The 15,016-nt window shown below is 39.3% G+C and overlaps 1 protein-coding gene across 2 annotated transcripts in view; it reads right to left on the bottom strand.

Moving 5' to 3' along the window:
* Positions 1 to 15,016, bottom strand: part of SVEP1 (sushi, von Willebrand factor type A, EGF and pentraxin domain containing 1) — a 118,556-nt gene that overhangs the window by 38,465 nt on the left and 65,075 nt on the right. For both annotated transcript variants that reach the window (XM_063180814.1, XM_063180815.1), the window contains exons 22-31: positions 14,545 to 14,658; positions 13,591 to 13,704; positions 12,520 to 12,721; positions 11,304 to 11,461; positions 10,021 to 10,222; positions 9,177 to 9,352; positions 7,710 to 7,834; positions 3,608 to 3,731; positions 2,915 to 3,085; positions 655 to 828 (exon numbers count right to left, since the gene is read on the bottom strand). In XM_063180814.1, the coding sequence (XP_063036884.1) occupies positions 655 to 828; positions 2,915 to 3,085; positions 3,608 to 3,731; positions 7,710 to 7,834; positions 9,177 to 9,352; positions 10,021 to 10,222; positions 11,304 to 11,461; positions 12,520 to 12,721; positions 13,591 to 13,704; positions 14,545 to 14,658 (1,560 nt within the window). The remainder of the gene's footprint in view (positions 1 to 654; positions 829 to 2,914; positions 3,086 to 3,607; positions 3,732 to 7,709; positions 7,835 to 9,176; positions 9,353 to 10,020; positions 10,223 to 11,303; positions 11,462 to 12,519; positions 12,722 to 13,590; positions 13,705 to 14,544; positions 14,659 to 15,016) is intronic.

The raw sequence follows: 15,016 nt of genomic DNA, 5'->3' as shown, positions 1-15,016 counted from the left end.
TAACTCACACATTCATTCCCAGCTACTGGGGATGTGCAAGGTCATGAGGGTGAACATATCACAGAGCTTGATAATGCAAAACACACTGGAATTATACCTAAACTGTGTATTATTACAATTGCTGTATTTTGTTAAGTAACTTGAATTTGTTTCTCTTGTGCTATGCAGTACATTTAGGTATCACTCAGCTTGATTGGAAATCCTGTGCAGTATCTACTGTCCTCAGGTCAGTAAATCTGATATTAAATACTACAATGTCCATGTGTGAAATTTCTAAAAGAACCTGGTCAGAGAGCATGAGACACTGACAGCATGCTGGAGAGCAACAAAATGCACAGGTCAGAAGCACAGAATGCAAGGATTGCAGGACATGGAAGGAGAAAGGTTGGGAGTGCAGTGCAGGCCTATATAATTTTATATATATTTGATAAAAGCAAGATGTGGGGCATACAAGAGGATGGACAGAAAAAGGTGATAGAATGTAGTTTTGGTTTCATGTAAGGCTGAGCATGTTATTCCAGAAAAATGAGTATTTTGGACTGTGGGATTGTGGTTAGCCTCCACAATTTCAGAATGAATGTTTGCTCAAACCTAAGGGCACAGGAGAACTGTGAGATTGTCAGTGCATGCAGCCAAATGTATGGCACTTCTTACCAAGGCATGATGGTGAAATGCTGTTCCAGCTTCCATTTTCCAGGCAGAGCATCCTGGAGTCACCCAACAAATAGTAGCCACTGTTACAGTGATAGGTAATAGTACTGCCAGCAAAAAAGTCCTCAGCTGAATAATATCCATTTTCTAAAGTTGGAGGCACTCCACAGCTGATTCCTGCAAGATGGGTGAAAAGAGGGCACAGGCATTAGCAGAGCAAACACACATCATCTTCAGAATAATTCCACATGAGAGCCATTACTGCATGTTTTTCTCTGCAGCTGTACAATCCCATTAGCAAGAGGGCCCAGTCCTTTTCTGAAGTAGCTAATCAATTCCAGGTCTAGTGGAGGGTCTTGTTTTCTGGGCATTTTTCAATAAGAGTCTTGGAGGACTTTCCAGCTTCTGCTAAGAAAATTTTGCTAGCTCTTGAGGAGACATCTGTGGCTGAGATCTGAGCAGATGCCCTCCAGTCACAGAACACTTCTGATAAGAAATAATCCTTGGTGAATTATAAAGAAAAAAGAAAAGTGAGTTTGCCTTGTTGTTGTTACTTCCCTTTGCTGAAAATCAAGCTCAGGATTGCTGTGCTTCAACACTGCAAAAGTAGCCAACAGAGAGTGCTAAGAGTTACAGTCCTGGCCTGAGATGAGGGAGTGCATGAATGATGGAGAGACTGGAGCTGACTTCACATACAAACCTGGCCATCCCTTAGATAGACTATAGTAAATAATCCCATCTGATCCCAGTTGTGACAGCAGAAATCATCCCTGTACCTGCCTACCAGAGGTTTTTATTTATTCTAGCAGAGTTTCTTCTACGCATCTTTATCTCAATCAAAAAGGCTTAAACTTATTCCAACAACTACACAGGTCATCTTTGTAGATACACAGGTTACAGTAAGTCCTAGTCCCCTAGCTGCATGCAAGGATCATGCAACAAGAATTTAAAGCCTATAGTTATGGAAGCCAAGTACTTGCTGGGAAGGAATAGAGCTGGAGAGTTTGTAACAAAGACAGGCTCTCAGGCACCTGTGGTTTTGGAAGTATTTAGCACCTAGAAGAGGAAAAGGATTCTGGTGGGTGAAGACAGTGATTAAACTGAGCCTGATTCAGTCAGTACTTTTTCAGGCCTACACCATTAGTATAAACCTGTAGTTCATTATGCAGGAAATAGGTATCTTCAAGTAACTTTCATTCATCAGGTCCTTGTAGAACAGGTACCTTAAAGGCCAGTGGGCAAGTCTAGCCTTCATCTACTCAGCCTGTTTGTGGCAGGTCAGCCCTCTTCTGTCTCAGTTCTGTGCTCAGCAGGTAAAATTGCTTGGCCCAATGCAGAGAAAACAGAAACACTAACAGGATTCTGGTGGTTGTCACAGCTTGCACGCCAAGAAAGTGCAAAGCTGTTTCTGCCAGTGAGCTTTCCTTCTGCCCAGCAGGACTTGCTTTTGGGTAAATCCTCATGGGCATGCCCTAATTTATACAGAAGATGAGACTTTTGCTACAAATTACTGAATAAAGAGGAAGACATTAAAATTTAGATAAAATTATTTTAAAGGCATTTTTAACAAATTTGATGATTTCCTCCAAACTACATATAAATTCTAGGATTATGCAATATCTGCTTCTGGAGCTAATTTTCTATTCTGCTGAAATGAAAAATGTAATCAGCTCCAACACAAGCAACTGCAGTCATATGTGCAGTCACAACAGAGGAGGACCAAAGGAAAGGGGAAAGCAGGAGCAGGAATCATATAATCAAAAGAAACTTGGCAGCCTGAATGCATACAGCTCAGTTTCTTTGAAGAAATCCGGTAAATCTTGGAGCACTTCCAAGCCCTAAAAGAAATACATGTAGCCTATAAAGAAATTAGGTCATAATTTACTCAAGTCAAGGCTTCTACTTCAAACCAGACATTCTCAGTGACATCCAAAAATCACAGAGATATTTTAGCATTTCCTGTGCATCTTCCACACTCCTAATGCCACTGGGGTGGAAAGTACCAGACTGCTGATGCAAATGGACTAATTTCTCTAACAGCCATGGATGTTAGAAACTGGCTGAAAAACATGTAAGAACATGGTCATGATACAGTTTCTGCTCAGCAAAACATGAGCTTAGTTTTAAGCATACATGTTTATGCTGTAACATGAATGGATTCAAGAGCATGATAGCTGCAAAAAAACCCCAGGCCATGAATAGTGATAGGATCCAAATAAACACCAGGGTTTCCTAATCCTGCCAGCTCACTAAGACAACTCACTTTCACATCGGGGAAAAGGCCGTGTCCACTGTCCCAGGTTAAGGCAGTGTTGAACAGAGTTTCCCACTATCTGGAATCCTGGGTCACAGGAAAGGCTCACTTTTGACCCTGGCTTTAAATCAGCAGAAGAGGCCCGCAGATGAGGTATGGATCCTTGCAAAGATGGACAATCTGTGAACAGAATATATGCATTCAGTAAGAGGTACAGCTACATGCTGAAATGAACAAACTGGTTATGTGATTGATACCGTATAAGTTTACCCAGGAAAAAGCTTTCAGAAATGTTATGCACGCTACATCCCATGGGTCCAAAGGGTATTGAGAATCATCAACATATAAAATCAGAAAAGGAATCTACAGAAAAAGAAGCAAGGAGGCAGCAAATATTTTAATATCATACAATAATTATTAGAATAAAAGGCAGGAATTATTTTTTCCTGGTCCACTACTATCTTCATTCTTTTCCCATCTCAATTCAGGAAGCAATAAATTTTTGTCATAGATTTCAATGAACTTTTGTTACAAAACCCTGGAATTTGAAGAATGAAGGACTGCATGTTCTAAGTGTCAAATAATCAAAATAATTTATTCAAGGTTAGTAGAGCAAAGGCTGCAAGTTTGCTAGTTGACCCCATAAAAGAGCCTTATAGTGTTGCTCAGAAAAAAATGGGTTCTAGGAAGTAAAGTTCTAACCAGCACAAAATATACTCTTGTAATCTATCTTCACTCTTCCAACAACTCCTGGCAGGAAATCTGGCCAGGCTAGTACATTTCCTTTTTGCAGTTCTTCTGGACAGGATGTAGCCAGAGATTCTACCTATGGATTAAAAAAAGTTGGTTAGATATGTTTGAGGACAGTGTAGGAAAAGAATATTAAAAAAAATATTCCCTTCATGCGTGTATGCAGCACTAGAACAGATCCTTGAGGGAGTAATGCTCATCTTTTCTAGCACAAGAGGTTCCTGGCTGAAGTACTTATTATTCTGTTCTTATAAGCTACCTAGATATGGCTGAGTCACTACCTGAAGGACTACTTGACATACAAACAAGGTATTGAACACAGCTCTTGAGACACAATTGCATTTGTTACTGTAAAAGAAGAACACATCTACGTCACACCAAAAGACAGTAATGAGGCTGCAACCTGAAGAGAACACTTATCTATTTGCAGAAAATGTCAAATAGGAGCCAAAAAGAACTTAGTGTTCAAGATCTGTATCCTGAAAACTGCTAGCCCTGCACCATATATAAGGGACAGAAACACAAAAAGGAGAAGCTTAATAAGGCAATTAGTTCTTTCCAGAACACAAGTTCTGTGAACTGAATTAACTAGACTCTGTACAACACTGTAGGCAAGGCCCAACCAAAGTGGGATGGGGACATAAGTAATGGAGTATAGAAACAGGAACTATATAGGCCAGCTAAGTACAGGAGAAACAAAGGAACACACTATTAGACCAACAGCAGATTAGTATCTTGAAAGAAGATCTGGTCATATGTCTCTGATAGAAAAGTTTTCTCAGATGGGTGATTGCCTTCTGTCAAGTTTCCAGCAGATAAATTCAACCAAGAATAATATTCTACAGTGTCTGCCCTTGTGAGACAGAAAGGTACATCATGAACTTTGGAGTGATCTGTTCTCATATTGTCCCTACTCTGAACCCATTGAGGCCGATTGGACTTTTAGCAGTCAGTTAGACTTTTATACCATCAGTATAGTTGGAGAAGGAGCCAACATTCTCTGTTTATTCTGAGGCCATTTCAAAGTTCTCATTTCAGCAATCTGTGCCAATGGAAGATGCTTAGGCCAAAGGCTGCAAACAAATTGCAAGGAATCTGCATGAAAATATTTCCAATGTAGGAAAAACAAGTTTGGGAATCAGCCCTTTCAAGGCATATGATGGATAGTAGAGGGCCAGAAAGGACCTCACAGTTTCCTATACACAACTCATATTTCTGTTGCTGTCTATTCAGCGATAAAGCTACCAGAGTGACAGTTTACCTATACAAAATTAATGTGCAAGTGAATAAACAACTAAAGCATGCGAGTAAAATCTTAAAGCCTAGATTCCACCATCCTTTATTCACTAAGCAACCTATTCTGTCACCCTGCTTTCCTTTATGGCTGAGAATAGAAAGTTAAGACTTAATGAATAGTTCCAGCTGGCCAGAACATACCTAATGATTACAGATTACAATAGCACTTTACTATTCCAAGCTCTGAAATGAATGAGGTAAAAATTGTATAGGAAGCTTGACTCAGCTTCCTGTCTGGTTTTACATCTGTCTTTTCAGATGAGCAACATGGATACTATAAATGAACAGCAGGATTTTCTTCCTTGTCCTAACTGTTGCGTCTCAAGCAAGTGGGAATTCAATCAAACCTGTCATTAAACAGGGGAAACTACTGAGAAAGTTTCAGAAAGTTGTACTTAAAACTCTTTACCAGTTGCCCTGTAAAATCACATGCACACTTATCAGCTTCAAAACTGCTAGTGAACAAAAACTTGAAGATCTGATTGGCAATGCAACAGTTGGTGACCCTAAAAGTCAAGAACTGCAGCAGGTAGTTGGGTAGCTTTAAACCTGTCAGAGAGGCAAAGTAGTAAAAATACAGAGAAATAAATGGAGGAGACATATGGGTGCTGGAAGCAAAGATTCTGCTTTACTTTTTTTTCCTATTCATGCTATTATTTCGTATTCATGCTATTTATTTGGGTCAGGGACAACAAACAGCTATAAACCATCAATTAGTGATGCAAATTTAAGAAAAATCAGGAAAAGAGCAAAACTTTGTAATCCAAAGATTCTTCCTCAAAGAAATTTCTCTAACTTTAAACATTTGTCTTTGTTGTTCAAGTATTATCAACAGTTTAGCCCTTCTGACCTTTAGGATTGAAATAGTAATGAGCAGGAAGCAGTGATGGAGTGTCAGGTTCAGGTATATATGGGAGAATATATGTCCAATTGTGTCAGGAACCCACGTTTTAAAAAAGGAACCCACTTGCCACGGCAGAATGTCCAAATATGGACAACACTGGACAAACCAGACCAGGGAAAAGCTTTTTTTATTTTTTGCACATCAGTCTCAAGACATTGTTAGACAATGGAGACAAGATGTTAACTGCTTGCTGATCCACAGGGAATGCCCGAGAAGGTGGGGTAATACAGAATGACATAAAACCATCTCAGCCTATATTTCAGCCAATCATACATAGAACAACACATATTGACAAGCATTCTATCGAATCTTATAAAACACACATAATGGTAGTTAAAACAAAGACGGGTTCATAAGAGACAAAGAACAGAGCTCTATTCATGCTAACCTTCTAAAGATATACATTAAATAACCTTGTTGCCATCCTTAAGCCAATTCTACAGAGGCCTATTGTTATTTGTCACATATGCTCTACTGCTTGGGAAACTTTTCTGCTGTATCTGCAATGCTAACAAAACTTCAGTCTGAGGCCTATACTTTTTTAACCTTTTCCTAAAAACCCTCTAACTTTATGGATTCCAACAATGGAGCACTGTCCTCAGGTTTGCAGATAATATCAGGCTGGTGATAATATCACCAATCAGTGTGCTCAAGGACAGAGTTGCATGCATAGGCACTTTGACAGGCTGGAGTAAAGATAGACTTCAAAAACTCAACAAGGAAAAATGGGAAGGAAAAAAATTCTGAACAATATAGGTGAGGAAAGAGGAAAGCCAAGACCAGGAAAAGAACTCTGTGGAAAAGAACTTAGGGACTCTGGCAGGCAGTGAGCTGAGTATTAGCCAGCTATGCACTGGGCAAATATTGAGGACCAACAGCATCCTTGGCTGTGTGAATAGGGTTACCATCAGAAAACCCAGGAAGTGATTATTCTTTCTCAGCCGTTATTAGATCACATATGAAGTTAATACATTCCATTTTGGGTTATTCACAGCAAGAAAGACACTGATGAGCTGGAGCAAGCTCAGAGATGGGATGGAACATTTGCCCTGGGAGAAGAGCTTGGCTCAGCCTAGAGCAGAAGCAGCTATGGGGACATCTCTCAGCAGCCCTGTGTGTACTGGGAGATGATCAGGTACAGACAGGCTTGTACAGCAGTGCATGGTGGAAGACACAAGCAGTAGTCATAAATGGAAGTGGGAGGTCCCAACTAGGCATAGAGAAACAAATTCCACTTGAGGATAACTGAGCACTGAAGCTTGGCTCCCAGAAAAGTTGAGGGATTACTGTCCTTGCAGACATCTTTCAGTCTATATTAATTTTTAACTCAGTGGAAATTTGGTGCTGCCAAGCTTTTATTTTAGGTACCTGATTAGGTGTAATTCCATATTAAGTTATGCTGCCCTTTCAGACTTTTTCTGAAACTATAAAGCTCAGATTTTTCAGTGTCTAATTGACTGAAATTGTGATGTCTCCCCTCTGAAGTTTTAACAGCAGAATGAGGAAACTGTATGTAGTCTGTAAAACAAGCACTTTACTTATTTCACTGGATTTCTCTCTCTTCTAGCATTCTCTCTCTTCTAGCATTAATTTTTATGCATGATTTCCTTCCTGTTTTGAAGGCACATACTACAGAAAGGTTCAATCAAAATAGAAGGTGACTCAGTGTTGATTTTACCAGGCTTAGTTCTGCTTAAAGCTACTTTACTAACTACATTAAGCTTATTACCCTAAGCCGGAACTCCATCTGGTCCCACTGACTTCTGTGGGAGTAGGGGTCTCCCCAGTATGCTGACCTAGAGTGCCTTCTCTATGTTCAGAGCTCTCTGCTCAAACACCGCACTCAGGACTTACCTGCTGTGGAGAAAGTACATAGTCCCAAATGTTGAGCTGGCTGATGGAGCCCACAAAAGATTCAGCTGGGTTGAATCCTTCTCCTTTTTGATCTTGCTCTTGACCCAGCACAAGTGCACCGCCACCTAAACTCAGAATTTGAAGAGGGGTAGGAAACAAAGCCTTGCAGCAGGGATCCCATAAGAAGATTAAAAACTAAACAAAACAAAAATTTTTGCTGCCCTATGTTACTTGGATTTTGCAGTGAAGACCAGCCAACTTCAAACTCTCTCAGCAAAAGCTCTTGGAAGACTTATGTTAGACTGAGAAACGTCAACATAGCAATTTGGAAGTGACTGTCAAACTCATATGGGAGCAGAAATCACCTATGGCTGCTTCAGGAATGATATTCGCTCAATGAGATCCCTTATAGTTCAGTATTTGAAGCATAACACACAGCAACATAAAATGCAGTTTTGAGCAGGTGGAGCCCATTTTACAATACCAACTTACAGTTCCTGCTTCAAACAAAAGCTTACAAACTCATACAGGTCAAATATGATTCTATACCCCCCTTGTGTGCCATGTCTCAGAGCATTAGCTACCTTCAGTGTGGGAGTATGATTCCATACTTAATTAATGCTTAGTTAATGCTCTGCAACATGGGTCACAAATTAAATTTATTCACCTTGTCCATTAACATGTGAACATGCATCTTCTACATCATAGGGTATGTGGACAAGGTCAAAAAGTAATGGAGACATCACACTTAGGTCTTATCTCTGGAGAGAACTCCAATTTAAGTGGGAAAGAGAGGGTCAAATGTAAGGGTCATGGACTAAAATGCTTTAATACTGTATTTTTTATTTTAATGAAATAGTATTTTGAAATTCTATGTAAATTTGGATGGTGGCAGTATGCAAACAGTACCAAAACAAAAACTCTTTGCAGCCAAATGATACCAAGCTTTTCATTGCTCTTTAATTGCTGAAGATACTATTTTTTGTGCCCTTGGATATTACGCTATAGATAACTGATGACAAGAAACGATGAAATAGCAAACCTCACCTTATTAGAAAAAAATACAAACATAACTTCAAATATATGCCTGAACAGGAAAAGGCTAAGTCAATAAACCCTGAACATATATATGTAAGGGAAATGCCAGATAAACTGTCTTTTGTTGAGTGAGACACTTACTCTCACAAAGCCATTCCAGAACCAGCCCTGCACACGTTCCTTTGTGGACTAAACTGTGATGTCCATAAAACAAGCTACCTACCAGCATAGCTCAGAAATGTGCATTTTGTCTTCAGTGATGCTGAGTTGGGGGAACTGTCCTCACAAAATAAGAACAGCAAACATAAGCTTTTCAGAAATGCTGAACATGTGCATATATCCTAAAAACACCAAAACATTTTCTTGCATATTCTGCAATAAAAACAGAATGAAGGCAACCAAATGTGGTATAATACAAATAAAGCATACCAGGGATTTTTGATCCGACAGAGAGCCCGCTGCCTCCATCGGACAGTTTTCCATCAATGTACACCTTCCACGCCCCATCCCTGCATGTCCACGTCACCGCAATGTGGTGCCAGTTACCATCGTTCACTGAAGGACAGTCTGTTATCTTCTCTTTCCCATTCACATAAAGAACCCAGCTGCAGGAAAGACACAGACATACTCAGCTGCATGCAGCTACCTTAAAAGCACAGTCTGTCCCCCATGACTCAAAGAAATGTTATTTGACTAACAAGATAACAGGCATGTAATAACTATCATGTGAGAAATCTCTCCTGAAAGATCATCACAGAGGACTTGGAAGTTGGCTATCATATGCAAAGCATGGTGAAATGAGTGACATGGTTTTGTGACAAAATATGAAGGCTCAAGTCATGGCTACATAGTGGATTCTTAAATTTTTCTGTTGAGTCACACTAGAAGTCACGCTACAAATCACATTGCTTTTGCAAAAGTGCAAGTCATACTCTGCATTTAGAATCATGCCAGAAGTACTTTGACTGCTGAGCTCCATTTGTTCCACTAATTGTCTCAATGAGCCATTAAGAAAAGATGTGAATATAGTACAGGAAAAAAAAATCATGTTGTCTAAATTCACAGCTCTCTTGTCATTACTCTTCTATAGAGCAAAAAGTGATGGGAACAAAGCAAGAAGAAAAACAAAACAAAGAAACAACTCTGTCAAGGGAGTTGGATGCAAATTTTTCTATTCCAAAGTAGGCAAAGCTTACATTCAAACTTCTGTTCTACATGTCCTTGATCAATCCAAGACATCTATAAGCTATAGAAAAGCAAAACTGTGATTTACCCATTGTAATCAGTCAGAAGAAATGCATTATCGCTTCCATTTTCTACTGCATAAGAAATGGGAGTCCCATAGTTTGTAGTGTCAGTGGATTTCATCCAGAATGTACAGGTGATGTCACCAAGAGATGGTAAAATGCCATCAAGCATGACATATCCATAGATACCAGAGACTTCGAAATCAAGATTGAAACCAGAGGACTGTTCTGCAATGAAGACAAAGAGTATTCAGAACAATAGTCAGACAAACATGGAAAGAGAATCCAATGAAATCTAAGCAAATGCAATAAAGTAGACTGCAGTCCTGCAAAAAAATATTCACTAACTTGAATAGAGATAGAAAGAAATTTTGGTAGTCTAACATCAGCCAGCATACAGAGCTTTCCAAGGCTAAAATACAGTGCTTGAAGACAAAAATCCAGAAGAGACGCTGTTTATCTAGCAAGAACATGAACTGAATCAGTGAAATGACATATCCATCTACCATCCAACAACATAAAGACGTATAATCACCTGGTTCCATTTAATCAAGCTTTGAAGAAAAAACCCAAAATAACTCAAGATTTTTCTGTTCTGGACTTACTGAAATACACTGCCTGGTATGGGACAGCACTTCTGTGCTACTGTTCAATGCACAGTGACATGCTTTGCAAGGATGCTACATGTAATGTTATATAGTGGAGCTCTCCTGAAAGGTAGGTGTTAAACTCTGACATAGGATGGCAGGTGTAAATGTCTTCTACTGTCTTTGGGAAATCAGCATGGCTTCTGTTTAGAGATTCACTGGCTGCTTTAATTTTCGGGGAGAGGGATTTGAGCCTTGTGGTCTCCAGTATCTCCCAGGAAGTTGTGCTATGGGTGTGACCCATGCCACCTGTCCACAGCAAACTTGATACTCTTTTGTCTGTAGGGAACTTTATGCCTTTAGGACTTCTGAAGCTAAGACTACCCCTTACTAATCTCCAGCCCTCTGATACAAAGCCCTACACAAAATACAAGAAACAGAAAGATCTACCCAGATACACAGAGCGAATACAAATTAAACTCAATAGACCTACGGGGTATTAAAAAGCTAGAACCATGCCTTAGAAAAGAGAAATGACTCAGACACATGCTGTTACTTGTCTGCAATTACACTTATTAATGCTGCAGTCACACACTCATCCTCTCACAGTCCCAACATCCTAGCTACTTTCTGGGGAAGCTGTATGAAATCAGCCCAGCCAGTGAAAATCTTGCACAGAGACTTAGTCAAGCCACCTTTTTCTGAGACTTAGTCCTGTGTACCTGTTTCACACCTGCTGCCTGTAAAGCCAGGGGGACATTTACAAACGTACGAGTTCAAGGCATCCACACAGGTGGCTTGGTTTAAGCAGGGACTGGAGGCACAGTCATTGATGTTCACTTCACAGTTCTGTCCTGTGTACCCTGTCACACACAAACACCTATGGAGGAAGAGAAGCACACTTCAAAGGTGACAGCCATCATAACAAAGAGTTCTGGCTATGAGGCCAGATCTGCCAATGAGAACAGTATATAACAATACTAAAAAAAAAATTCAACAGATTATATACTACAGAATTAATGGAATTTTATTTTGGTCATTCCTCTTTAAGCATGCATAATAGGCATGCTGAAGAGGTCATTCCTCTTAAGCATGCACTCTATTAACTGCATAATAACATGTCTAGACAGGGACAATACAATATTTAAAGAGCCTGCATTTTTTATATGAAATTGTGAGACATAACCATTACACTTCCACGAGTAAAACATACCTCTTACATACACAGAATTAATGATGAGAGGTATTCAACTTTTCACATAGTCACCTATGTATATAGTGAAAACCAAGCCAGTATAAAGACACCAAAACTGATACTTGGAAAATCAAGGTGCTTGAAAGGCACTAAACTTCTGGGGCTTTTGGGAGGGAAAAGACTAAACTAAACACAGATGTTAATAGCTGGCCCATCTACCTATACAGTGATCTAGGATATGACACTTCTGATGGCATTTGTAACTTCTGATGTGAGTTCAGATACCCTGAATCGTAAAATTAAATAGCTGGAAGTTTCCACTGGGGTTTGTATTTTAACCTCTATAGGCTCAGTATGTACAGCTATCCCTGGCTTTTCAAGCTATAGAAATGTAGTATTACCAGGTACATAATTGGTCATCATGTATTATTCCAATGGAAGGCAAGATATGCCCCTGAAGTTTGGGAAAATGGACATCTTTTGGGAGATCAGTACTAAAACCATGCAGTCCTACCATGCTTACATTTCAAAGTCTGCATATTTTCTTTGCTGTTTTCCTTGGAATTTTTAAGAGTCAAGACACTAGGATATATTTTCTTGTCTTTTAAGATCTCCTACTTCATAAAGGGACCACTTATTTTGGATCAGGCTGCCAAAATATGCTTGTTGAAATCTGAGAAGGCTGAGGCACCTCAACATGTCTGACTTTCCACATTATATTACATCAATCATCTGTTTTTCACCTGAAGCTGTTGATACCATCTCTGCATGTAGCTCCATTCCTACAGGGTCTGCTGAGACACTCATCAATGTTTCTTTCACACAAGACACCAGTAAAACCTGGGAGACATTTGCAGGAGAAACTTCCAACTCGATCTTCACAAACAGCCCTATTCAGGCATGGGTTGGAGAGGCATTCGTTCATCTCCCTTTCACAGTGATCACCTGAGGGGGAAAAGTAACAGCTCTGGATTGAATTAACCTAAGAAAAAAGATTATTAACCCATCTCCTTTTTTTAAAGGATGTAGTGATGTTCTGAGAAAAAGCAAACATCAGAGTCACCAGGCAGGTTTGGAATTGACTCCATTAACAGAGGTTAAGTAAACACAGAAGAATTATGGGAACCATCTCAACAGTTACAGAAATAACATGTAGCAAACTGTCAAATTTAAATGTGACTAATTTGGGGTGAACCAGGAAATCACCTGAGAAACTATTCTGAGCAGCTAATGAAAACCTGCTATAAAAGACATTTGGCTGAAACCCTAACTCTAAGGAGAGATGTTAAAGCCAGAAACATGTGATTCTGTGACTTATGATGTGAAAGAGGCCCTATGTCACAAGCACTGAAACTGCATGTGATTTTATAGTGAAGATTTTTGGCAACATGATAATGAACAGATATGTGTATTTGTTATAGAAATCTGTAAAAGCAGACTATGGGATTGGGGAGTAGTTTTAATATAGACCATTTTATCTACTGTTAAAATATTTTTATTTTTAAATAAAATTAAAAACAACATTTTGAACCCATTAAAATGCTGCTATTAGCTCCTTAACATCACACAGCAAGTTTATGGCAAAATTAGTAATTGAAGATCTAGCACTTAGAAAATCCTTCTGAAGTCACATTTACACTATGGAGAGTCTGAGAGACTAGATGGACCTAAGGAACATCCATAACTAACATTCATATCAACATATAAGATATATATTGCTATATAGTAGTGGGATGGAAATACTTTGGGTAGGGTAGGAAGACACAGTTTTTGGTCAGAAAGAGTAAAACCGACTTAAAGAGAACAATGTGTACCTGTGAACCCTTCTGCACATGTGCAACGGTAGCCATTCTTGCCATCAACACAGTGGGCTCCATTCAAACATGGACTGGAGCTACATTCATTTATGTCTTCCTCGCACAGGAGACCTTTGAACACGCAGGATTACAAGGCATGATCAAGACAGCCACAGACTGCATGCTGCAGTGACTGGATGTAGACAGCAGAACAAAACTGCACCACGAGCATGACAAAGGTTACTGAGAGCAGGTAACAAAATCACGTGATTGACGGCACTACTGAAACACTCCAAAGATAATCTGTGTTATTTAGATGCTGGGATCAATATGCAAAGTCCACTGTGTATCTTTATAATGTTTAAAAACCTATTCAGCTACTGCTGATGTTGACAAATGTATAGTCATAAATATGAACGGTGGGGGGGACCATTTCTAATGAAAAACACAGCACCTTGTTTTTAATCACACAAAATCAACCCCTCAGTAGTTTATTTCCATATTTAGAAATCAGGTGCTGTTTTGGCTAGCTATTAGAGTGTGCTAGTTTCCCTGCAAATTTCAATACCTTCAATGTGCATGAGAAAAAATATAATCACAAGTCCACTCACTTATTCCTAAGGCTGCAGTAAAGCAACCACATAAATGCTGTGTCTAGTTTCACAAGCACTTCCTCTGTTAGTATTCACTAATTCCCTAACCCTTATTCTTCTTTTCAGACCAGAAATGTCACAAAGGAGAAGCGTATATTCACACACACAGACACACACACTCCCACACTCGGTCCTTGGATGCTCGCCCTTTCATTTCAAAACCCATTCACATATAGTAGAACCTTACTCTAAGCTGTAGATCATATTGTTTTCCTGTTATAATTGGATGTGGAATGACACAGCATTTGTGCTTTGTGTTACTTACTTGGCACAGAAACCAAGTCTGTCTGAAGAAAAGCTATGAAGTGAAACAAATTACCTGAATAGCCTGGTTGACAGTGGCAAACAAAGGTCCCAATGCCGTCTTTGCATATTCCATTGTTTTGACAAGGAGATGATTTACACTCATCAACTTGTGTTTCACATTTCAAGCCTAGAATGCAAAATAAAGGACTTAAAATTGGAAGCCAAAATTTAAAATTCTTCAGAAAAATGGATGCCATGACTATCTAATGTAGGAAAACATGATTAATTGCCTACATTAGCAGACATTCAGGTTTATAATCTTTTCATTAGGTTGTGCTTTAACACAGACCTAAGACAAATGTTGTTAGAAAGGTGTGATGCACATTGGGCAACAGACTTCAGCTTCAGAGAGGGGCAATTAAAAGTAACTTCTTGATACAGCTGGATTATAAGACATCTCTTTGATTTAAAGCAACTGGGTAGCTAAAACTGAAGACAAGTACAGACTCTGTACAGGTGGAACTCGCTGTCAAGACTGCAAATTT

Source organism: Melospiza melodia, chromosome Z (assembly GCF_035770615.1).
Source record: "Melospiza melodia melodia isolate bMelMel2 chromosome Z, bMelMel2.pri, whole genome shotgun sequence".
Classification (NCBI taxonomy): domain Eukaryota; kingdom Metazoa; phylum Chordata; class Aves; order Passeriformes; family Passerellidae; genus Melospiza; species Melospiza melodia.
Note: the sequence above shows the minus strand (reverse complement) of the source record. Positions and strands in the feature narration are given on the sequence as shown.